This window comes from Clarias gariepinus, chromosome 1 (assembly GCF_024256425.1).
Source record: "Clarias gariepinus isolate MV-2021 ecotype Netherlands chromosome 1, CGAR_prim_01v2, whole genome shotgun sequence".
Classification (NCBI taxonomy): Eukaryota; Metazoa; Chordata; class Actinopteri; order Siluriformes; family Clariidae; genus Clarias; species Clarias gariepinus.
The window spans coordinates 1,615,819-1,638,241 of record NC_071100.1 but is presented as its reverse complement, the minus strand read 5'-3'; the positions used below and the strand labels follow the sequence as shown (position 1 = coordinate 1,638,241).

Below are 22,423 nucleotides of genomic sequence, written 5' to 3'. Positions count from 1 at the left end.
TCACAGGCCGCTCTTTTAAGCTAATCTTGAACTTGAGCGTGTCTGAATTAATACACCACAGCACCCCTAGAGCCCTCTCAACAGGGAGTACGTCTTTACTCAAATCTAAGTCCCTCATGTCTTTAATTCTCTCACCCTCAGGGATGGAAGCTAGCAATGTACGACTATTACTTGCCCACTTGGTGAGGTGAAACCCTCCACTTGCGCACAGTTTGGTGAGATTACTATATAGCGCAACTGCTTGGCTATGACTAGAGACAGACTTCAAGCAGCCGTCTACATAAAAGTTTTTAAGTACTGTGTTGACTGCCTCGGCAGATGCATTGCTGCGGTTTTCTTCTGCTGTTTTCCTAAGGGCGAAGTTAGCTACACTTGGAGATGATTTTGCACCAAACAAATGAACAACCATTTTATACTCAACCAAGTCCTGACTCACGTCTCCGTTCGGCCACCACAGGAAACGCAACAAGTCTGTGTCCTTTTCCGGAACTCTGACCTGATAGTACATGGCTTCCACATCTGCCATCATGGCAACTTCTTCTTGTCTAAAGCGTGCGAGCACCCCAATGAGTGAGTTTGTCAGGTCGGGTCCCTGCAGAAGCTCGCTATTTAATGATATTCCCTGATAGCTAGCAGCACAGTCAAAGACTACCCTTAGCTTTTTCTTTTGAGGATGGTGCACACCATGGTGAGGTATGTACCACACCTGCCCGTCTTGTCGACTTAGGTGGGGTGTGGGGACCTTGACTGCATGACCCTTCTCAAACATGTCATTCATGAAGTTTAAATACTCTTTGTGAAAGGAGCGGTTATGCTTAAACTTCCGTTTGAGGTTCAGAGCGCGCTGCATGGCTGCGCTTCGGTTATTGGGCATTTGAATAGCTGCTTTCTTAAATGGGAGACCGATGTAGAAGTGATTATCGGTAAATTGCAGGGAGTTAGTTACAGAGTCTAAGAACTGATAGTCCTCTTGTGACAACTCAGCTTTGTCATCACAGTTCCGTTCAGGAAAATCATGGTTGTACTGTTGTATCAGCATTTGTTCTACACTTTCGATGGAGACTCTGTTGACTGCAACGCTCACTTGCTCATTGTCACATGTGCCTTCCTCGACCGACTCTCGAAGAGGTCCATTTATGGTCCATCCGAAAGCAGTCTTTACTGCATATGGCCCATTGTGCCTGCTGTTACTCACTCGCCATTGTTCTAGGAGCCTGTGCTCTTTGTTACCTATGAGAATTTCAACGCCAGCATTAATGTAAGGCAGTTTTACTTCGCTGAGGTATGGCCACTTATCGATGTCGTGCTGTTGTGGAATATTTTCCACTGAGACTGGGATACTCTTTTGTGTGAACACTTTGGGGAGTTCAACAAAGGTGTTTTCTTCCAGACTGCTAACCTCTAGATCAGTAAGCATGTAGCTTTTTACTTGTTTCTTCGCGTTCAGGGTGCTTAACATGATGTCAATTTTTTTACCTTGTACGTTTAATCGCCTTGCTAGTGACTCTGTACAAAATGTAGCAGAGCTACCTGGGTCCATAAAGGCGTATACTTTTACTGTCTTGTTGCCTTTTTTGGACTTTATTTTAACAGGTACTATGGAGAGAATACAGTCATCTCCAGCCCCGATACACGCACTCGTTTCGTGACTCGCTGCAACAGGCAATGTTTGAACTGGTTCGGTTTCGTCAGCCTTTGCGATCGCTTGAGCTGTGTCTTTTGCTGCAATGTGTAGCATGCGAGGATGTTTCTTTGAGCACAACTGGCAGGTAATTTTCTTCGTGCAGTCTTTGCTTAAATGTCCTTTTACTAAACAGCCAAAGCAGAATCCATTCTTTTTTAGAAAGTCCAATTTGACCTTATATGTCTCATTGTTAAACTTGTGGCATTCGTCTAGGGTATGATCTTGCTCACAGGATGCACAAGGTTTAGTGAAGGCACTAATAACTAATGCACCACTACTCTTTACTGTGATTGAGTCTCTATGATTTTTACCAACCTGTTTTACGCCGGTCGCAAAGCTGCTGCCCCTCTTTTCTTCAGTTTTTTGCTTGAATCCTGGAGAGGATTTGCTGCTGTGTTTTTTACCACTAGTCGTTGTACCACTAGTTGAAACGTTCAGGTCTCCAAAGAGTGGGTTGGACATTACCTTTGCTTCTCGTTCTACGAATTTCATCAGCTGCACAAACTTAGCTCTTTCCTGATTGCGCTCCTCGTACTTGTATACGTGGCTTCTCCATTTTTCACGCAATTTGTAGGGCAGTTTTGAGGCAACACCTCTCAAGTTGGTAGCATTGTCTAGCTCATCCATGTAGTCGATGCTTGACATGGTATTGTAACATTCTACTAGGAACAGAGAGAAGGTTTTTAGCGACTTTCCGTCCTCTGACTTTATTTCCGGCCAGTTGAGTGCCTTTTGCATCAGCGTTGTAGCGATTATTTGTCTATTTCCGAAATTGTCATGTAACAGTTTCATAGCCTCTGCGTAGCCACGATGTTCTGGCATGAGCAGGCAGCTTCTCACTAGGTTCTTAGGCTGTCCTTCAGTATACTGCTCGAGAAAGAACAGCCTATCATGATTGCTATCAGTGTTGGTTTCGATGGCGTGTTTAAAGGCTCTTACGAAGGACGTGAACTCAAGAGGGTCACCATAGAATGGAGGAACGTTGCGCGAGGGTAAGGAATGTTGCCTCTGACTCTTTGCAAACATTTCTGTAAGATCTGCCTGAAGTGGCATCCTACCCTGAGGCTCCACTGTGTCAGTGTTGTAAAGTGAGTGTTCGTTACCTTGGGTGGGCCGTTCCATTAAGGTGCTTGACATTATGGGTTTGGCACTCACTGGCATGCTTAAGTAGGTTGCTCGGAGGCGTGATGGCAGCTCGAGGTATTCCGTTGCCGAACTGTGGTTGCAGTGGTCGTTTTGCTCTGGTTCCGAGGGGCGTGCACCACTCGTTTCGACGACCACGCTCCGTCTGGCAGGATGTTGTTTTTTGCGGTTCTGGTAGGAATTTAGTTCAGCATCGGCCATTGCAAGCGCCGTTTCCATTTCCAGCCTTTCCTTTTGTGCCTTTAATCGTGCTTCCTCCAGCTCCAGCGCCTGCCGATCTCTCAAAGTTGCTGCTTTAGCCAGCAAAGCTGCTCTGTTGGCTTCTGCCTTTTTTAGTCGAGCTTCGGATGCTGCTGACGTTAAGGACCTCTTGGATGCCGATGACGTTACGCTTCCTTGCCTTTGGGGGGCGGGCGTCTTACGCTCCGCCATTGACACACTGTCGTTTGGCGAAACTCCATCGTCAACTGTTTGAGACGGCTTAAAGCGGTTACTAGTGTCCGCGATCCACGACTCCACTCTTATCATGAATTCCGTGCAGCGCGTTAATCTAGGGTGATACCAGTGGTGCTGATCGGTTTCACGCTCTTCATCCTTTACGCACGATCGCACTGTTACATTACTTTCAATAAAGTCTTTTAGCAGCGCTTTGTATTGGCGGCTCTTGGCCTTAACGTCATGCAAATTACAAGCATTGTCCATAAGCGCCTCTAGTTCATTGTATAATACAGTCAACTGACTCCACTTGCCTTCTCTGGCGCTCTTCAGTTCGTCGAGCACCATCACCTGCTCAGATTCGGCGATAGCGGCGTTGTCCTCGCCGTGTGACATGGTGAGGTTTAAGGCAGGCAAGTCCTCTTCTCGCTTTCGGTTTCGGTTGATGCGCGTTTTTGAAGTCGCACGCGCGCTCTTCACAATCTTAAGTCACTTATCTTCATTTCTGCGGCGGAACAAGCTTTTGACTTTAGTGTAGGTGCATGTTATTCACAAGTTCTGACGCGTGTCTTTAGTTACACAGTGTCACTGACGACATCAGACGTTTCGTTGATTTCTTTGTCTCTTGTTTATTTTCAACATCAAAAACAACGGTTGTTACAGTTTCTTGCATAAATCCACTGTAGTCACGACAAGTCGCTTGCTGTGTTCTGTAGCTTCGATAGATTACAGTTACAACAACTTATTTTACTGTATTCCTTTTAGCTTACTGTCTCACGGTCAAAAGCTTGTGTGCTCCACACCTTTCTGTATCCTTCCGTGTCTTAACAACAACTACAACTAACGTGATAGACATGGATATGCATAACTGTGGGATGATGTCACAGAACAACCCATGAAGTGATGTCACAATACAAATTATATTTATGATACTTAATGCTTAATGCTTAACTAATAAACTGAAATAAGATAAACATAACAACAAATCACAAGAATGAAATATGGCCCTTACAACATCAATCACACACAAAATCTGCATGCAAATGCACCAGCATTAAACAGTGTGGGCAGTAATAAAGTATTATCCAAAGAGGGGAATATATGTTGGTATTCACAGTGACATTAACATATTTAAGTAATAATGTATTAATTTTTATATTCACATTCAATAGACACTAGCTTATATTCATAAGACGCTGGTTGGTAGCCCAAACAGCACTGGAATGGAGAGAGGCCTGTGGCGGCAGACGGCAAAGAGTTGTGAGCGTACTCGATCCATGGGAGGAACTAGTTCCAGGTAGTAACATCCTGGGTGGTCATACACCAGAGGTCGATTTCCATAGCTTGGTTCTTTTGTTCCGTGGTGGCCCCGATGAGTTTACAAAAAAAAAGCTTTCCAGAAGTGTGAGGTGAACTGAGGGCCACGATCTGATACTATGTCAGTGGGGAGACCGTGGAAATGGACCAGGTGGACGGACTTGGAGAAATGGTCAACGATGGTCATGATACAGGTGTTCCAATTGGTTGAGGGTAGGCCCGTTAAAAATACCAGTGAGATGTGCGACCAGGGGCAGTGAGGTATGGGTAAGGGTCTGAGGAGGCCAGCCGGTGGGCGGTTGTTGGGTTTGCAGTGGGTGCAGATGTCGCAGGCTGCCACAAAGCTGAAAACGTCGCTCCCCATCGTGGGCCACCAGAAGCGCTGATGAAGGATAAAGAGTGTCTGGGCAAAGCCTGGGTGACAGGACAGCTTGGATCCATGACCTGTGAGCGTAGACAAAGGGTAACAAAGAGACGATCTGGAGGAACATTGCTTGGGCCGGGCTCCTGAGTCAATGCCTGCTTAACTTTCGCCTCAATGTCCAGTTTCACGGCAGCTACCAGACAACGTGAGGGCAGGATAATGTCAGACGGCGTAGAGTCATGGGGAAATGCGAACTGGCGGGAAGGGTCAGGGATGATTAGTATAGGAGCCAAGGTGAACCTTTTTTTGAGCTTGGCGAAGGCGCTCTCTGCCTCCTCGTTCCAACAGAAGCGCGTCTTGGACGAAGTCAGAGAGGTTAATGGGGCGGCGACAGAGCTGTACCCTCGAATGAATAGGCGGTAGAACTTGCCAAAACCCAGAAATCAGTGGAGATCTCGGCGAGGCTGGGTGTGGCCAGTTGGAGACTGCCTGAACCTTGGCCGGTTCCATCTCCAGCTGTAAGGGGGAGATGACAAACCCTAGAAAGGTGGTAGTCGTCGTGTGAAACTCACACTTCTCTGCCTTGACGTACAAGTTGTTTTCTAGAAGTCTCTGTAATACTTGGCACACGTGGCACCGGTGCTCCTCCAGGTTGTGAGAAAAGATCAAGATGTCATCTAAATAGGCGAATACATGAAGGTTCAAAAAGTCTCTGAGTACGTCATTGATCAGGCTCTGGGACACGGCGGGAGCATTGGTGAGTCCAAAAGGCACTACCAAATATTCATAATGTCCGATCGGGGTATTGAAGGCGGTCTGCCACTCATAACCCTCCCTAATTCGGACGAGATGATATGCATTGCGCAGGTCTAACTTCGTGAAGATTGTGGCTCCCTGGAGCAGCTCGAAGGCTGTGGACATGAGTGGTAAGGGATAACGGTTCCTGACAGTTATTTTATTGAGCCCTCTGTAATCTATGCATGGATGGAGGGACCCATCTTTCTTTTTGACAAAGAAAAACCCCGCTCCTGCGGGTGAGGAGGATGGGCGGATGATGCCAGAATAGCACCGCAATAGAAACAGGCCCCCTCCTGGCGGCGGCGGCGTCTCTCCTTCTCAGAGATTTGGGTCCTATCTAGCTGCATAGGCACTTCCTGATCAGTCCGTCTCGGAGGACAAGGTTCTTGAAATGTTCTGGAAGGAGAGGGTCTCCAAGCGGAGGGTGCTTTTTCTGGAGGTCTGCCTTGAACGGAGACGCGCGTCGACCCGGCCAGCGAGGTCCATGAGTCGGTTAAGGTCGGCGGGTAGCTCCTGAGAGACCAGATAGTTCTTGACTGCCTCTGACAAGCTTTCGAGGAAGGTGTCAGATAGGGCCCAGTTGTTCCAATGGTGACGGCGAGGGTCCGAAATTTAATGGTGTAATCGTAAGTGGAACATGATCCTTGGCGGAGCTTCAACAGCCTGCTCCCAGCCTCCCTGCCGACATAAGAACGGTCAAAGACCCTCTTAATCTCCTTGGAGAAGGCATCAAAGTCATAACAACATGGATCGCGAGCCTCCCAGAGAGCCGTGCCCCACTCCCAGGCTCTGTCTGTAAGGAGGGTGATGACGTAGGCCACCCGCGACCGTTCTGAGGAGAAGGTGGAGGCTTGTAGCTTAAATATGTGAGCACTGGGCGAGGAAAGATCTGCATGTACCTGGCTCCCCTCCATAGGTGGGTGGGGCTGGCAAGCGTGGTTCGCGAGGGGTTTCAGGGCTTGTGAATCTTGCTGAGTATAACCGGAGTTGTTGCATCTCTGTGGTGACGCTGGCAAGACGCTGGTGGTGAGGAGCTCTTGCTGCTGCTTTTTGAGAAGAGCACCCTGGTTCTCCAGGGCCACTCTCATCCTGTCGTACTCTGCTGGATTTATAACTCGGCTGGATTATTTTGTCAGGTAAAACGAAACGAGCAGGCGGAGAGATGGATCCGTGCAGAGAAGCAGGTGGTTATGTGAGGCGTTGGACGAGCTGTGTGACGAGAAGAGATGAGAAGCAGAGCCGTAGTCGAAGGACGAAAGTAGGAGTTCAAAGCTGTGCGATCCGTCAGCGGGGGCGTCGAGCCAAAACAGGGGCGAAGCAGGGTCGTAGTAGAGGGACGAGAGCAGACATCCAAAGCCGTGTAATCCATCAGCAAGGGCGACGAGCCAAAACAAACACGAAGCAGAGCCGTAGTCGAGAAACGAAAGCGAAAGTTCAAAGCCATTAAATCCGAGTGCAGTGATAAATCCAAAACGTGAGACGAGAGGCAAAAAACGAGAAACAAAGCGAGGTCAGTAACGTTAAAAGAATCATAAACTGAAACGCGGGAAAACTGTGGCAAAAACACACGAAAATCCAGCGGCGAGTTTGCGCGCTGCGCCTCCTTATAAACCGGAAGAAATCAGCACCGAATGAGAAACCAGTGTGCCGGCGGGGCAGTCCGGGGCCGTGTGAGGAGAGATGACAGCGTGGGAAAACAAGCCAGCGTGGTGAAGAGCATGACAGCGTGAGAAAGGAAATGTCAACAGACGGAAGCGGTCTTTGATTAGCGCGGCGCGCTGAGAGCGTGACACTTAAAGATTAATAAACCTGATTAAGAGAAAATTGCAAATCTGCATGTGCAAGAGAGAAAGAGAGGATTTTTATTTTATTTTCTTATCCAGTTCTTTTGTATTAATAATGATTTTTCTTTGACTGTACTTTGTCCATTAATAATAATAAGAATAATAAGAATAATAATGAGAAGAAGAAGAAGAATAAATAAGAATATTATTAAATAAATTATTATTATTATTATTAATATTATTGTTATTATTATTATTATCTTTGCTTTTGCTTACCTTCTTCAGTAGTTCTCATCCCTAGTGACACATGTTTGTCTGCACAGTTACATATGTGATTTTTTTTTAATTTTATCTACAGTCTTTTGCAAAAGTTTAGGCACCCCTTGATAAATATATGATTAGTGATTTTTTTAAGTGAAAAGATGTTAACACAGTCTCTCATGGAAATGAAAAAATGCACAATATTTTCAGCAAACATTTATGTGAACAGAAAACAGACTGAGAGAGTGGACTCTTATGAATACCTGGGTGTTTATCTGAACAGCAAGCTGGACTGGACAGACACAGACACAATCTATAAAAAAAGGACAGAGCAGGCTTTTTTTGTTGTGGAGACTAAGGTCTTTTGGAATCCAGGGAGCACTACTGAAGACCTTTTTGACTCTCTGGTGGCCTCAGCCATCTTCTATCGAGTGGTCTGTTGGTGCAGCAGCATCTCTACTGCTAACAGGAAGAGAATGGACAAGCTGGTAAAGAAGGCCAGCTCAGTTCTAGGCATTCTCCTGGACAATGTACAGGAGGTGGGAGAAAGGGAGATGGTAGCTAAGCTATCATCAATGCTGGAGAATGACTCTTACCCCTGTATTTACAAAACAGTTACATCTCTAGCAGCTCCTTTAATGACATACAGAAGGTAGATACCAAAGGTCTTTTCTCCTTGCTGATATTAGACTGTAAAATCATAGCTGCTCCCTGTGAACTGCTGCTCCATGTTTTACACTGTTGTATACTGTTATATAATGTTACAATATCTAAATTTTTACAATAGTTACACTATCTTAAATATAATATTATCTTACAATACAGTATACTATCTTAAATTTGTGTGCAACAGAACTGTGCAATTATGTCATTTTAAACTGTGCAATATTACCCTTATGAAATTTGTTGGACATTGTGCAATTAGTTCGAAAGTGCAACTATTGCACTGTTTTTTTTTCTTTTTCTCTTGTATTTATAAACTGTACTGTCCCTGTTTTTTATTGCACAATTCTTTTCTTCTCTGCTGTAACAAAGAAATTTTCCCGCTGTGGGATGAATAAAAGTACAGTATACCTTATCATATCTTAAATTTCACACAGAGCCCGAAAGAGGCTGTAAGAAACCATTAGCATCTCTTTAGAGCTCTCCAGAGGTTTTAACAGGTTTGCATCGGTGTAGATTCTGTAACAAACTCAACTCAGTGGAAGGAGGTTATAACAGAACACTGACTTTCAGGCAGCATGTGTATCTCATGTTTTTCTTGTTACATGAACAAATTCTTTATTTTAAAATGAAATAAAAATCTGTTTTTAACTGAGTTTTTAACAGTGCTGTAATCAATGTTTAGACTTTAGTTCTTACCTTCCATTCGTAACCAGGGCGGACTTTTGGGATAAATAATTTATCAAACAGATGAGAGAATGGACCATGACCTGTGAATAAAGGTGAAAATATTTTTAGGTATTTCTTGTTTTTCTTTGAAAGTACAGAAATTGTGAAAATTGATGATGATCTTTAAAATAAAGTAAAAAAAAAAAATCACAGATCACTCCTTCCACCATGAAGTACTGTACATTCTTAACTCCTATAGTAAAAGCCACTTAAAAATGATGTGCGAATGAAAGTTGGATGGCGTGATTTCCCCTACTTCCCTCTCCTGCTAGAAAGGCGTGTCAAGATTTTACAGTAAACATGTTCATTGAGACCTATTTATTTATTTATTCACCACGTTAATAGAGACCAGCAATTTACCTGCGCTAAGTTGCAATTACATGATTTTAAAAGACAAAAGGATGCTAAAGCTTTGGAGATGCTATTAATGCCACTATTACAAAAGCTGCATTGCCCAAAAAACTTATAAGAAGAGTGTTTGTGCCCTCTTAAAATGCATTCTGAGTGTTGTCTGAATTTAGATTAATTTAGCATTTATTTATTTTTGTGGTAAGAGTTAATCTGCTTATTATTTTTGTGACTTGAATATAATGTGAGGCAGTTCATGAAAAACAAAAGCTGAGGCTACAGGTGAAGTGTTTAACAGTTAATAAGTAGGACCATTTCAATACTCAGTAAGTTATAGTTTGGCTTCAGAGTTGCACTAATGCTTATATATGAGTGTTATATACAAGTGTTATAAACAAGCGAAGGCGATGTCCAATGACGTAATATGCTCTGGTCCCATCCCAATGAGACGTGGCGACATAGCTTACAGCAGGTAATGGTCACTGAAACGTTGGATGTCCAGGTGGTGCTCTGAAAACAACGTGGGCTTTATAGACAATTGGAAGACTTTTGCGGGCAAGGCTGGCCTGTTAGGGCGGGACGGAGTCCATCCCACTCGGGACGTGCTGCTCTCATTTCCTGTAGTATACCTCATAGTCTCAGAAGAGGCCTAGTTAATCGGTGACAATCCAGAGCCCAGGCCAGGGAGCAGACAGACAGGCTTAACCAACCGTCTGCTAGCTGCATAGAGTTGTCACTCAGGGTTCACTATATTGAGACTGTGTCTGTTTTTGTAACTTAATTACCATAGATACCACAAACTCGGATCACACTGAATGCGCAGCACCTCTGATCTGAAGCTAGGACTGTAAAATATTAGATCTCTCGCATCTAAAGCAGTTATAGTTAATAAAATTATCACGGATCAGGAATTTGATATTCTCTGTTTAACTGAAACCTGGATTAAACAGGATGAGTATGTAGCTTTAAATGAAGCTAGTCCTCCTGGATACAGCTACATTGTCATGCACACTCGGTCCGCGAACTCTGCCAACAGGCCCAGGCTGGGACGTGTTCCAGGGAATCCGAAGCTCCCGATGTCGACATCAAAGCCATCCCTCCCGCCTATCAGAACTTGGCTGAAGCCTTTTGTAAGAAACGTGCCACCCATCTCCCACCTCAAGCCCATATGACCTGGCGATAGAGCTTCAGCCGGGCCCCCCCCCGCCCCTGCGGCCACCTCTACTGACTATCGGCCACCAAGAGGCAGGCGTTGCCACAGTGGGCTTTAGAAATTAGGCGAACATCGCTCGTGTGTCGACTAACGGGGGCTAAATAAAATCACCATCAAGAATTGACACCCGTTGTCACTCACAAACTCAGCCCTGGACGCCCTCTCTGGTGCCACAGTGTTCACAAAGTTGGACCTCCGGAGCGCCTACAACTTGGTGCGTATCAGAGAGGCTTATGAGTGGAAGACGGCTTTCATCACCCCCACTGGACATTATAAGATGTATAATGAGATAAAAATGCTCAGATTTATAATGAGATAAAAATGTAAGTCGCTCTGGATAAAAGCGTCTGCCAAATGCCTAAATGTAAATGTAAATAAGAGCCCGGTTATCTCTTTTGGACTTTGTAGCGCACCCTCGGACTTCCAACAATTTATCAATGATGTCCTGAGAGACATGCTGGGCCGATGGGTGCTCGTCTATCTAGATGACATCCTTATATATTCATGTACCACTAAAGAACACATCCAACACGTCCGGGCTGTTCTCAAGAGATTGCTCGCTCAACAACTGTACTGCAAGCTGGAAAAATGTGCTTTTCACAAGCACTCCACCACGTTCCTGGATTTTGTTATCTCGTCCCAGGGTGTGGCCATGGACTGGCAGAAACTAGAAGTTGTACGTCCCTGGTCCCTACCCAGGACTCTTAAGCAGCTCCAACGGTTTCTTGGGTTCGCAAACTTCTATTGTCGCTTTATCCGGGGCTACAGTACAGTTGCAGCACCACTCACCACCCTGACCATGCCCTCATCTCACCCATTCCAACTCACCCCAGCTGCCATCTTTGCTTTTTAAGAGCTTTGCCACCGCTTCACCACCGCTCGCATCCTTCTCCATCCAGATGCCAACCAACCGTTCGTTGTGGAGGTGGACGCATCGTATGTGGGCGCCGGCGCTGTCCTTTCCCAGCGAGGCCCAGACCAGAAGCTACACCCCTGTAGCTTCTTCTCCAAGAAATTTTACCCCGCTCAGCGGAGTAGGGGACCGCGAGCTCGGGCCTTGGAGAAGTGGGCTTTGGAAGAATAGCGTCACTGGCTCTAGGGCGCCAGTGAACCAATCATTGTCTGGACCGACCACCAGAACCTTCTGACCATCAGAAATCTCAAACAGCTAAATCCACGACAGGCACAGTGGGCTTTATTTTTTGAACAGTATAACTTCCACCTGTCATACCGCCCGGAGTCCAAGAACACCAAGGCTGATGCCCTCTCTCGACAACACAAGGAAGACGTCCCCCGGGCGGACCCCGTTCCTGTCATCCCAGCATCACAAATCATCGCACCTCTTTACTGGGATTTAGAAACGAGGGTTCGCCAGGCACAAGCTGCGGAGGCCGGACCGGCATGTGTGCCGCCTGGACGACTTTACGTGCCCCAGCTCTTGAGAGCAGAGGTACTATAGTGGGGCCACTCCTTGGCCGTCGCGGGACACCCAGGAACCCGAAGGACTTTCCTGTTTGTAGGACCGGCGTTCTGGTGGCCCTCCATGAAGAAGGACATCGCGGAGTTCGTTCAGGTGTGCCCGGTGTGCACCAGGGCTAAGAATACAAACCAACCCACCTCCGGAGAACTCCAGCCACTTCCTGTTCCTTGACGGCCCTGGACGCACATCGCCTTGGATTTCATCACGGGCCTGCCGGTTTCCGAAGGAAAATACACCATTTTGACCATCGTCGACGGGTTCTCCAAAGCAGTACACCTGGTGTCTTTAGCCATGTTTGTACAAAGTAGGTGACAAGGTATGGCTGTCAACAAAAACCCTGCATCTACACACTGAATCACGAAAGCTCTCACCCAGGTTCATCGGCCCATACCGCATCACTCTATGGATAACCCTGTCACCTACCGGCTCCAGCTGCCTGCGGCGCTCCGGATCCACCCTGTATTCCACACATCACAACTCAAACTCTTCACTACCTCACCAATGATTGCACCCTCTCCTCCTTTCCTAATCATTGATCCTCGACTCGCGCCCTCGGGCAACGGCACTCAGTACTGAGTGGAATGGGAAGGCTATGGCCCCGAGGAGCAATCTTGGATTCCAGCACGCACCGGGTATCCTTCACCCCAGGACCATCTGGAGCCGATCCTGGACAGGGGGTTACTGTCATGCACACTCGGTCCGCGACCGGCACTAGGACCCGGAAGTAATATGGTCGTGGACCAGGAAGCATAAAAGGAGACAAGATGGCGCAGCACATCGCTCAGTCATTGAGTTGGCCCATGCTGCTTCAGGTTTGTTCGCAGATTTGTAAGTACTTACTCTTTTGGGTTTGCTTTTAGATTGAGTGTGTGTTTATAGGATGCGGGTTAGATTGTGTCTTTCCCTTGCTCCCCATTTGTGAGAGTCCTAAGACTAAATCGTGTGATTATCCTGCCTATTCGTGTCACTCCGCGTTTGGGTTTACCATTCATGCTACAAAGGGCTAACCAAAGTTATGTCTTCTGGTCTCCTCATGTTAGTCCGTTACATACATACACCAGCCTCGGTTAACTGGTAAAGTAGGAGGCGTCACAATTATTTACAATGATAATCTGACTATCGTACAAAAACACGGACAAAAATTAAACTTATTTGAAGTTCTCTATAGTAACATAACAAGTGTAGCTACAAATATGAAGCCAGCTCAGTCGATCCCAATAATCATCATTTACAGACCTCCAGCGCCGTACTCTGAATTTCTTTGTGAATTTACAGATTTTCACTCAAACCTGGTCATTTCTGTAGACAAAGCGTTAATTGCTTGAGATTTTAATAATCATTTTAAGAATCCAGAAGATCCTGTGCGTAGAGCATTTATGTCCATGCTGGACCCAGTAGGAGTAAATCAGTGTGTAGTAGGACCCACTCATAAAGCAGGTCACACTTTAGATTTAATAATATCTTTCGGATTAAGCATAAGAAATTTATTCACAACTCCACTGTCTGAAATCAGATCACTATCTTGTCTCAATTAAAGTGTGTTATAGTGATAATGTTTGCGCAGCACCACGGTACCGTACTAAACGTACATTCACATCAAATACCATACAGAGTTTTATCAGTAATCTTCCAGAGTTAACAACTTTGATTGGATTACCGTCTGACCCCACAGAACTCGATCAGGCGACTGAATATTTAGAGTCGACATTTCGCTATACCTTAGATAATGTAGCTCCAGTTAAAAGAAAAATTATTACAGATAAGAAACTCGCTCCCTGGTATAATGATCATACACGCTCTTTAAAACAGACAAACTAAATTGTTAGCATTTCAAATAGCATGGAAGGAGAGCATCCTGAACTATAGAAAAGCTCTTAGTGTAGCTAGATCAACGTATCTCTCCACTCTTATAGAAAATAACAAAAATAATCCTAGATTTTTATTTAATACCGCAGCCAAATTAACTAGAAATAAGAGCACTTCAGAAATCTTCATGACATCATCGTACAATAGTGAGGACTTTATGAATTTCTTAAACAGATACAGTACCAGCAATAACAGAACCCCTGTTGAGAATAATTAATTCCAAGATGGCGCCGGTGAGGTCGGCTGCCGTCACGACTGCTCCGACCACCTTTTCTTTGTTTTTGTTCTTTAAGTTAGTTTACAGCGTTTTAAAACCGGAAAAATTACCACCATGGGGTACATTTGTTATAATAGAGACACTCTTGTTTCTATTGGTATACAATGTACTCACAATTCGACGTTTTTAACTCCGGATCCGAGCTGGCCGAGTGAGATCCTGAGGGAAAACAAAGGATGCGACGCGAAGCGGCGGCCCCGAGGGAAATGAGCCGGCGTCAGGAACAGGCTGAGAGCCCGTGCACACCGCACACCTCTGCCTAGCATCCTGCTCGCCAACGTCCAGTCACTGGAAAACAAGCTCAATGACCTCAGGGCCAGGATAAAGTTCCAGAGAGACATTCGGGACTGCAATCTCCTCTGCTTCACCGAGACATGGCTGAACCCAGCGGTGCCGGACCACGCCATCCAGCCGGCCGAATTCTTCTCGGTTCACCGCATGGACAGGACGCGGGACTCGGGGAAGTCAAGGGGAGGCGGCGTGTGTTTAATGGTGAACAGCAGCTGGTGCAACAGCGCGAGCGTTGTTCTTCTCACACGCTCCTGCACACCCAACCTGGAACTACTGTCCATCATGTGTCGTCCTTTTTACCTTCTTCGGGAGTTTACATCGGTCATAATCAGCGCCGTTTATATTCCACCACAAGCGGACACGGACACTGCCTTATGCGAGCTGCATGAGGCACTCACACAACAACAAACACAACACCAGGACGCTGCGCTTATTGTGGCGGGGGACTTTAACAGTGCCAACCTCAAACGCGCAGTGCCAAACTTTTATCAGCACATCACCTGCCCCACCAGGGGCGAAAGGACACTGGACCACTGCTATACAACGGTCAAGGACGGCTACAAGGCACAATCTCGTCCACCGTTTGGTAAATCCGACCACGCCGCCATCTTCCTCATGCCAAAATACAAACAAAGGCTAAAACAGGAAGTTCCGGTTCAGAGGGAGGTCGCGTGCTGGACGGACCAATCGGTGGCCGTGTTACAGGACGCACTCGATGACGCAGACTGGGACATGTTCAGAAACAGCTCCGATGGTGACGTCAGCGTGTTTACGGAAGCGGTTGTGGGATTCATCGGGAAACTAGCGGACGATACCGTAGAAAAGAAAAATATTAAACCGTTTCCCAACCAGAAGCTGTGGGTGGATAAAACCATCCGCGACGCTCTGAGATCTCGCACCGCTGCCTACAACACGGGACTCGCGTCGGGGGACATGGAACCATATAAGGCTGCGTCATACAGCGTCCGGAAGGCGGTGAAAGAGGCGAAGCAGCGCTACGGGAGGAAACTAGAGTCACAACTCCAACAGAGTGACTCTAGAAGCCTGTGGCAGGGACTAAGAACAATAACGGATTATAAAGCACCAACATCCGGTATGATAAATGCAGACGTGTCTCTGGCAGATGAGCTGAAAACTTTCTATGCTTGCTTCGAGGCTGCAGCTAAAGACGCTAGCGATGCTAATGCTAGCGGCGCTAACGGCTGCAGACAGGAAGTCACTGCCAGCACCGGAAGCGCGTTCATCATCTCAGAGCATGACGTGAGGAGAGCCGTCAAGAGAGTGAACACCAGGAAAGCAGCAGGACCAGACGGCATCTCAGGCCGCATTCTCAGGGCCTGCGCAGACCAGCTAGCACCTGTGTTCACTGAGATATTCAACATCTCTTTATCTCAGTCGGTGATCCCCAAATGCTTCAAAGAGTCCATCATTGTTCCTGTCCCAAAGAAACCTCATCCTGCTTCCCTCAATGATTATCGCCCTGTAGCCCTCACCTCAGTAGTGATGAAGTGCTTTGAACGCCTGGTCAGAGACTTCATCATCTCTTCACTACCAGACACACTGGACCCACTACAGTTCGCTTATCGTCCAAACCGTTCCACGGACGATGCAATCTCTCATCTCCTCCATACATCGCTCACTCACCTGGACACTCGGAGGGGTAATTATGTGAAAATGCTCTTCATCGACTACAGTTCTGCATTTAATACCATAATTTCCTCCACACTTACCACCAAGCTGGAGCACCTGGAACTCAGCTCATCAATGTGTCAGTGGATCTCCAATTTTCTGACTGGCAGACCACAGGCAGTAAAGATGGGCGGACATGTCTCTGTACACCCACGACTGCGTGGCCACTACCAGCTCCACCACCATCATCAAGTTTGCTGACGACACTGTTGTGGTGGGCCTGATCACGAACAACGATGAGACGGCCTACCTGGAGGAGGTTGGAAATCTGGAGAACTGGTGCCAGAGAAACAATCTCCTCCTGAACGTCAGTAAGACAAAGGAGCTGATAGTGGACTTTAGTACAAAGCAGGTGAGGAACTACCAGACCCCCGTCATCAACAGGAGCCCAGTGGAGAGAGTGGACAGCTTCAGATACCTCGGTGTTCACATCACGCAGGACCTGGCATGGTCCTGTCACATCAACACCGTGGTAAAAAAGGCCCGGCAGCGTCTCTACCACCTCAGACGCTTGAGAGACTTTAGACTGCCCTCCAAGGTGCTCAGGAATTTCTACTCCTGCACCATAGAGAGCATCCTGATGGGAAATATCACGACCTGGTTCGGGAACAGCACCATGCAGGACAGAAGAGCTCTACAGAGGGTGGCGCGATCAGCTGAGCGCATCATCCGCATCGAGCTCCCTGACCTGCACTCAATCTACAGCAAGCGGTGCTTGACCAAGGCCAGGAAGATCGTGAAGGACCTCAGCCACCCCAATAACGGACTGTTTACTCTGTTGCGGTCTGGGAAGCGATTCCGCTCCTTGAAGGCCAACACAGAGAGACTGAGAAGGAGCTTCTTCCCGCAGGCGATAAGGTCGCTCAACCACAACCACACCACTATGCAGAACTAACAATCTTTTCATCTTTTTCATAATTGATCAAATCTATCAATCTTCTTACATCCATGAACACTATGGACAATTACACGCTCACCTTCCTTTATATATACACTACATGTCGTACGTTTACATCCTGGACCATTGCACAAAGACACTTTAATAACCTCTGCACAAAGACACTTTCTTCTATGCATATTTGCACACACAGCACAGTATATTTCAATTTGTACAGTATATTTCTATTTTTGTACATCATATTTCTATTTTTATTTTTAGTTCTATTTTTCCTAGCACATTTCTATTTTTATTTTTAGTTCTATTTTTCCTAGTTTAATTAAATTTTTTATTTAATTTCTATCGTATTTCTTTTATTCATATTTATTTCTTATTTGTAAACTTTAATTCTCTTCTAGGGTCAATGGCAGTCGTATAATGCATTTTACTACATTTCGTACTGTGTATGTTTGTGTATGTGACAAATAAAATTTTAATTTGAATTTAATTCCTCACTCAGCATTAGGTATGTTCCAAAATCTTTTAAATTAGCAGTTATTAAACCGATTATTAAGAAACCTGACCCCTGCCAGCTGTCCAATCACAGGCCGATATCAAACCTTCACTTTTATCTCTAAGATTCTGGAAAAGATAGTAGCGGAGCAGCTATGCTCATATCTACATAGAAATAGCATAAACGAACTGTATCAGTCAGGATTTAGGCCTCATCACAGCACAGAGACAGCACTCGTTAAAGTAGTAAATGACCTCCTATTGGCCTCTGACCAGAGTTGCGTCACTATGCTTGTGTTACTCGACCTCAGTGCAGCTTTTGACACCATTGATCATAGTATTCTTCTTCACAGATTAGAAAATGTAGTAGGAATTAAGGGTACAGCCCTCTCCTGGCTCAGATCCTATTTGACCGATCGGTATCAGTATGTAGATTTTAATCGTGATTATTCTGCATGTTCTCTAGTGGAGTTTAGTTTTCCACAGGGTTCGGTTTTAGGCCCATTTCCTTTTTCCCTTTACATGCTTCCTCTGGGCAACATAATCCGTAAGCATGGTATTAGTTTTCATTGCTATGCTGACGACACACAGTTATACGTCTCAGCAAAACCAGATGAGAAAAACCAGCTTGCTAAAGTTGAGCAATGCGTAAAGGATATAAGAGACTGGATGCTAATTAACTTCCTCCTGCTTAATACTGATAAGACAGAAGTTCTAGTCATAGGATGGCATGCAGCTAAAAGCAAGATTTTAGATCACACTGTAACTTTAGATGGCCTTTCTGTTCCATCAAATGCAACAGTAAAAGACCTTGGTGTGATTACAGTCTTTCATTTGAAGCTCACGTCTTTTTGTTTCATATATATATATTCTGCCTGTGTTACGCCACAGGATGTGTGTTCGTCCTTCTGCCTGTGCTACGCCATAGGACATGTGGTATTCGTCCTTCTGCCTGTGTTTCGCCACAGGATCTGTGGTATTCGTCCTTCTGCCTGTGTTTCGCCACAGGATTTGTGGTATTCGTCCTTCTGCCTGTGTTTCGCCACAGGATCTGTGGTATTCGTCTTTCTGCCTGTGTTACGCCACAGAATGTGTGTTCGTCTTTCTGCCTGTGCTACGCCACAGGACGTGTGGTATTCGTCCTTCTGCCTGTGTTACGCCATAGGATGTGTTATTTGTCCTTTAGCCTGTGTCCTGCCAGAGAGCCCTTCTTAGCACAAAGTTAAGTATTGTTTGAGTTTGATTGTTCCTTTTGTTTGTTAAGTCTTTACTTATACTTTTATGTTTACTGTCATTAAAAGACTCTTTTTTTTTGGTTATACAACCCCTCTGCCTCTATGCCTGCTCTCTACGCCCACGGCGTTCAACACCAGCCATTACACCCTGAACGTGACAGAATGCTCGACCTAACCAAGGCATAGCAGAGGGGGCTGGGAATTTACAGCAGCATCGCTGAGCCTCACGTGGAGGCCCCAGCGGCGTCTTAGAGCCTCACGTGGAGGCCCCAGTGGCGTCTTCGAGCCTCACGTGGAGGCCCCAGTGGCGTCTTCGAGCCTCACGTGGAGGCCCCAGTGGCGTCTTCGAGCCTCACGTGGAGGCCCCAGTGGCGTCTTCGAGCCTCACGTGGAGGCCCCAATGGCGTCTTCGAGCCTCACGTGGAGGCCCCAGTGGCGTCTTCGAGCCTCACATGGAGGCCCCAGCGGCGTCTTCGAGCCACACCAGCGGTGTCTCGGAGCCTCACGGGGAGGTCCCAGCAGCGTCTTGAAGCCTAACGGGGAGGTCCCAGCACCTTTTACCCCCACCTTCGTCCAGTAGTCCTTATTCAAGGCTCTGCTCCTTCGGAGCGACATCCCAGCGCTGTATCCATCGGCCAGGGTTGAGGGCACAAACAGTACTGCATCGGCTGCCGGATTGGGGACAACTCGGCACTGTCTTCAGGGGCTCTACTCTTCAAAGCAATACAGTGCTGCCCCATCCGCCCTGCCTATGACAACGATCCCGTGCTGCCTCAGCTGACTGGCCTACGGAAAGGATCCAGCACTGCGTCCACCACCCGGCTCCTATATGGAGCACCCGCAGCTGCACAGCGGAGGAAAACCCAGTACTGCATCGGGCGCCCGGATTGGGGGACAACTCGGCACTGTCTTCAGAGGCTCTACTCTTCAGAGCAATACAGTGCTGCCCCCTCCGCCCGGCCTACAACAATGATCCGGTGCTGCCTCCGCCACACAGTCAACTAAGGGAACTAGCCCGTCGGGGTCGGGTGAAAAGACACGGGACACCAGGGGAGTGCCCAGGGACCAACGATAGCGCTCCGGAGGAGCGGTTTAAGGGGGGGGTACTGTAAGGAACCACCACCAGAGGTCGCTGTTTTTTAGTTGTAGTTTTTGTTGGCTGACTCAATTTCCCAGAAGGCACCTCGGTCAGGTGATTCGAGTGCACACCTGAGCCGAGGTAGCCATTAATCTATCTATAAATAGCTGTTTAGTCTGGGAAACTGGGTCGAGCATTTTTAGTTTAACCACTGTCATTTGTGTGGGCATTTCGTGTTTAGTTCTTTTAGTTTATATTTTGATTTATGTTCTGTTGACTTGGGCTCTCATACTGGCAATGTTTTCTGTGTATGTTCTGTGTATCTGTGTTAGTGGAGCTGACTCAGTCCTGTAAGTGTATGTAAGTACTGTGGTTTTTGTCCTCCTGTGTTCTTGTGTGTTTAGCTAGAGTCAGGTAAGTAGCTAGGTGTGTGTTTGGCTAACTAGCATGAAAATCTATGTTGAGCTAACTAGCATGCTTCTAGCCATAGCCCCTTTGTGTCTCTAGCTGTTCAGTGTTTCCTGCCTTCCTAGTGTCCCAGTGCACCTAGCTTTGGAGTGCCGCCTCGCTTTTTAGTGCCGCCTCGCCTAGCCTGGGAGTGCCGCCTCGCCTAGCCTGGGAGTGCCGCCTCGCCTAGCCACTGGGTATCCTCCGTCTCTGTGTTTCTGTGCCCCCAATTCCCTAGTGTGTGTTGAGCTATTAGGTAAGTGTAGCTTAGTGCATGTCGGGCTAAAGACATGATTAGCTAGGTGAATGTGTAGCTGACTGCCATGAGTAATCTTAACCATGTTTAGCTAAAAGCCATGCCTAGCTGATTGCCATGTCTTTAGCCATAGTCCCGTCTCTCTCTCTTGTCTCTAGTCTCTACGTGTGTCCCCCTAGTCTCTACGTGTGTCCCCCTAGTCTCTACGTGTGTCCCCCTAGTCTCTACGTGTGTCCCCCTAGTCTCTACGTGTGTCCCCCTAGTCTCTACGTGTGTCCCCCTAGTCTCTACGTGTGTCCCCCTAGTCTCTACGTGTGTCTTGTCGCGTCCAGTTTCAGCTCCACACGTATTTTGTGTGTTCTTTTCTGTGTTTCGTCCTCCTGCCTGTGTTTTGCCACAGGATCTGGGGTATTCGTCGTTCTGCCTGTGTTGCGTCACAGGACGTGTGGTATTCGTCCTTCTGCCTGTGTTACGCCACAGGATGTGTGTTATTTGTCCTTTAGCCTGTGTCCTGCCAGAGAGCCCTTGTTAGCACAAAGTTAAGTATTGTTTGAGTTTGATTGTTCCTTTTGTTTAAGTCTTTACTTATACTTTTATAGTTACTGCTATTTAAAGACTTTTTTTTTTTTTTTTTTTGGTTACACAACCCCTCTGCCTCTATGCCTGCTCTCTACGCCCACGGCGTTCAACACCAGCCATTACACCCCGAACGTGACAATGACAAGCTTGGTTTAATTATAAAAATATGTTGATGATGCAAGAACTACAACTACGTGTGTCCCCCTAGTCACATCTTTTTTTGTGGAGAGATGGCGCCGGTGAGGTCGGCTGCCGTCACGACTGCTCCGACCACCTTTCTTTGTTTTTGTTCTTTAAGTTAGTTTACAGCGTTTTAAAACCGGCAAAATTACCACCATGGGGTACATTAGTTATGATAGAGACACTCTTGTTTCTATTGGTATACAATGTACTCACAATTTGACGTTTTTAACTCCGGATCCGAGCTGGCCGAGTGAGATCCTGAGGGACAACAAAGGACGCAACGCGAAGCGGCGGCCCCGAGGGAAACGAGCCGGCGTCAGGAACAGGCTGAGAGCCCGTGCACACCGCACACCTCTGCCTAGCATCCTGCTCGCCAACGTCCAGTCACTGGAAAACAAGCTCAATGACCTCAGGGCCAGGATAAAGTTCCAGAGAGACATTCGGGACTGCAATCTCCTCTGCTTCACCGAGACATGGCTGAACCCAGCGGTGCCGGACCACGCCATCCAGCCGGCCGAGTTCCTCTCGAGTCACCGCATGGACAGGACGCGGGACTCGGGGAAGTCAAGGGGAGGCGGCGTGTGTTTAATGGTGAACAGCAGCTGGTGCAACAGCGCGAGCGTTGTTCCGCTCACACGCTCCTGCACACCAAATCTGGAACTACTGTCCATCATGTGTCATCCTTTTTACCTTCCTCGGGAGTTTACATCGGTCATAATCAGCGCCGTTTATATTCCACCACAAGCGGACACGGACACTGCCTTATGCGAGCTGCATGAGGCACTCACACAACAACAAACACAACACGGGGACGCTGCGCTTATTGTGGCGGGGGATTTTAACAGTGCCAACCTCAAACGCGCAGCGCCAAACTTTTATCAGCACATCACCTGCCCCACCAGGGGCGAAAGGA

General features: G+C 46.9%; 1 protein-coding gene across 1 annotated transcript in view; it reads right to left on the bottom strand.

The window, feature by feature from the left end:
- The window catches only part of LOC128534149 (deoxynucleoside triphosphate triphosphohydrolase SAMHD1-like), a 53,749-nt gene that overhangs the window by 27,446 nt on the left and 3,880 nt on the right, over positions 1-22,423 (bottom strand). The window contains exon 4 of the mRNA XM_053508487.1: positions 9,149-9,219. Within this exon, the coding sequence (XP_053364462.1) occupies positions 9,149-9,219 (71 nt within the window). The remainder of the gene's footprint in view (positions 1-9,148; positions 9,220-22,423) is intronic.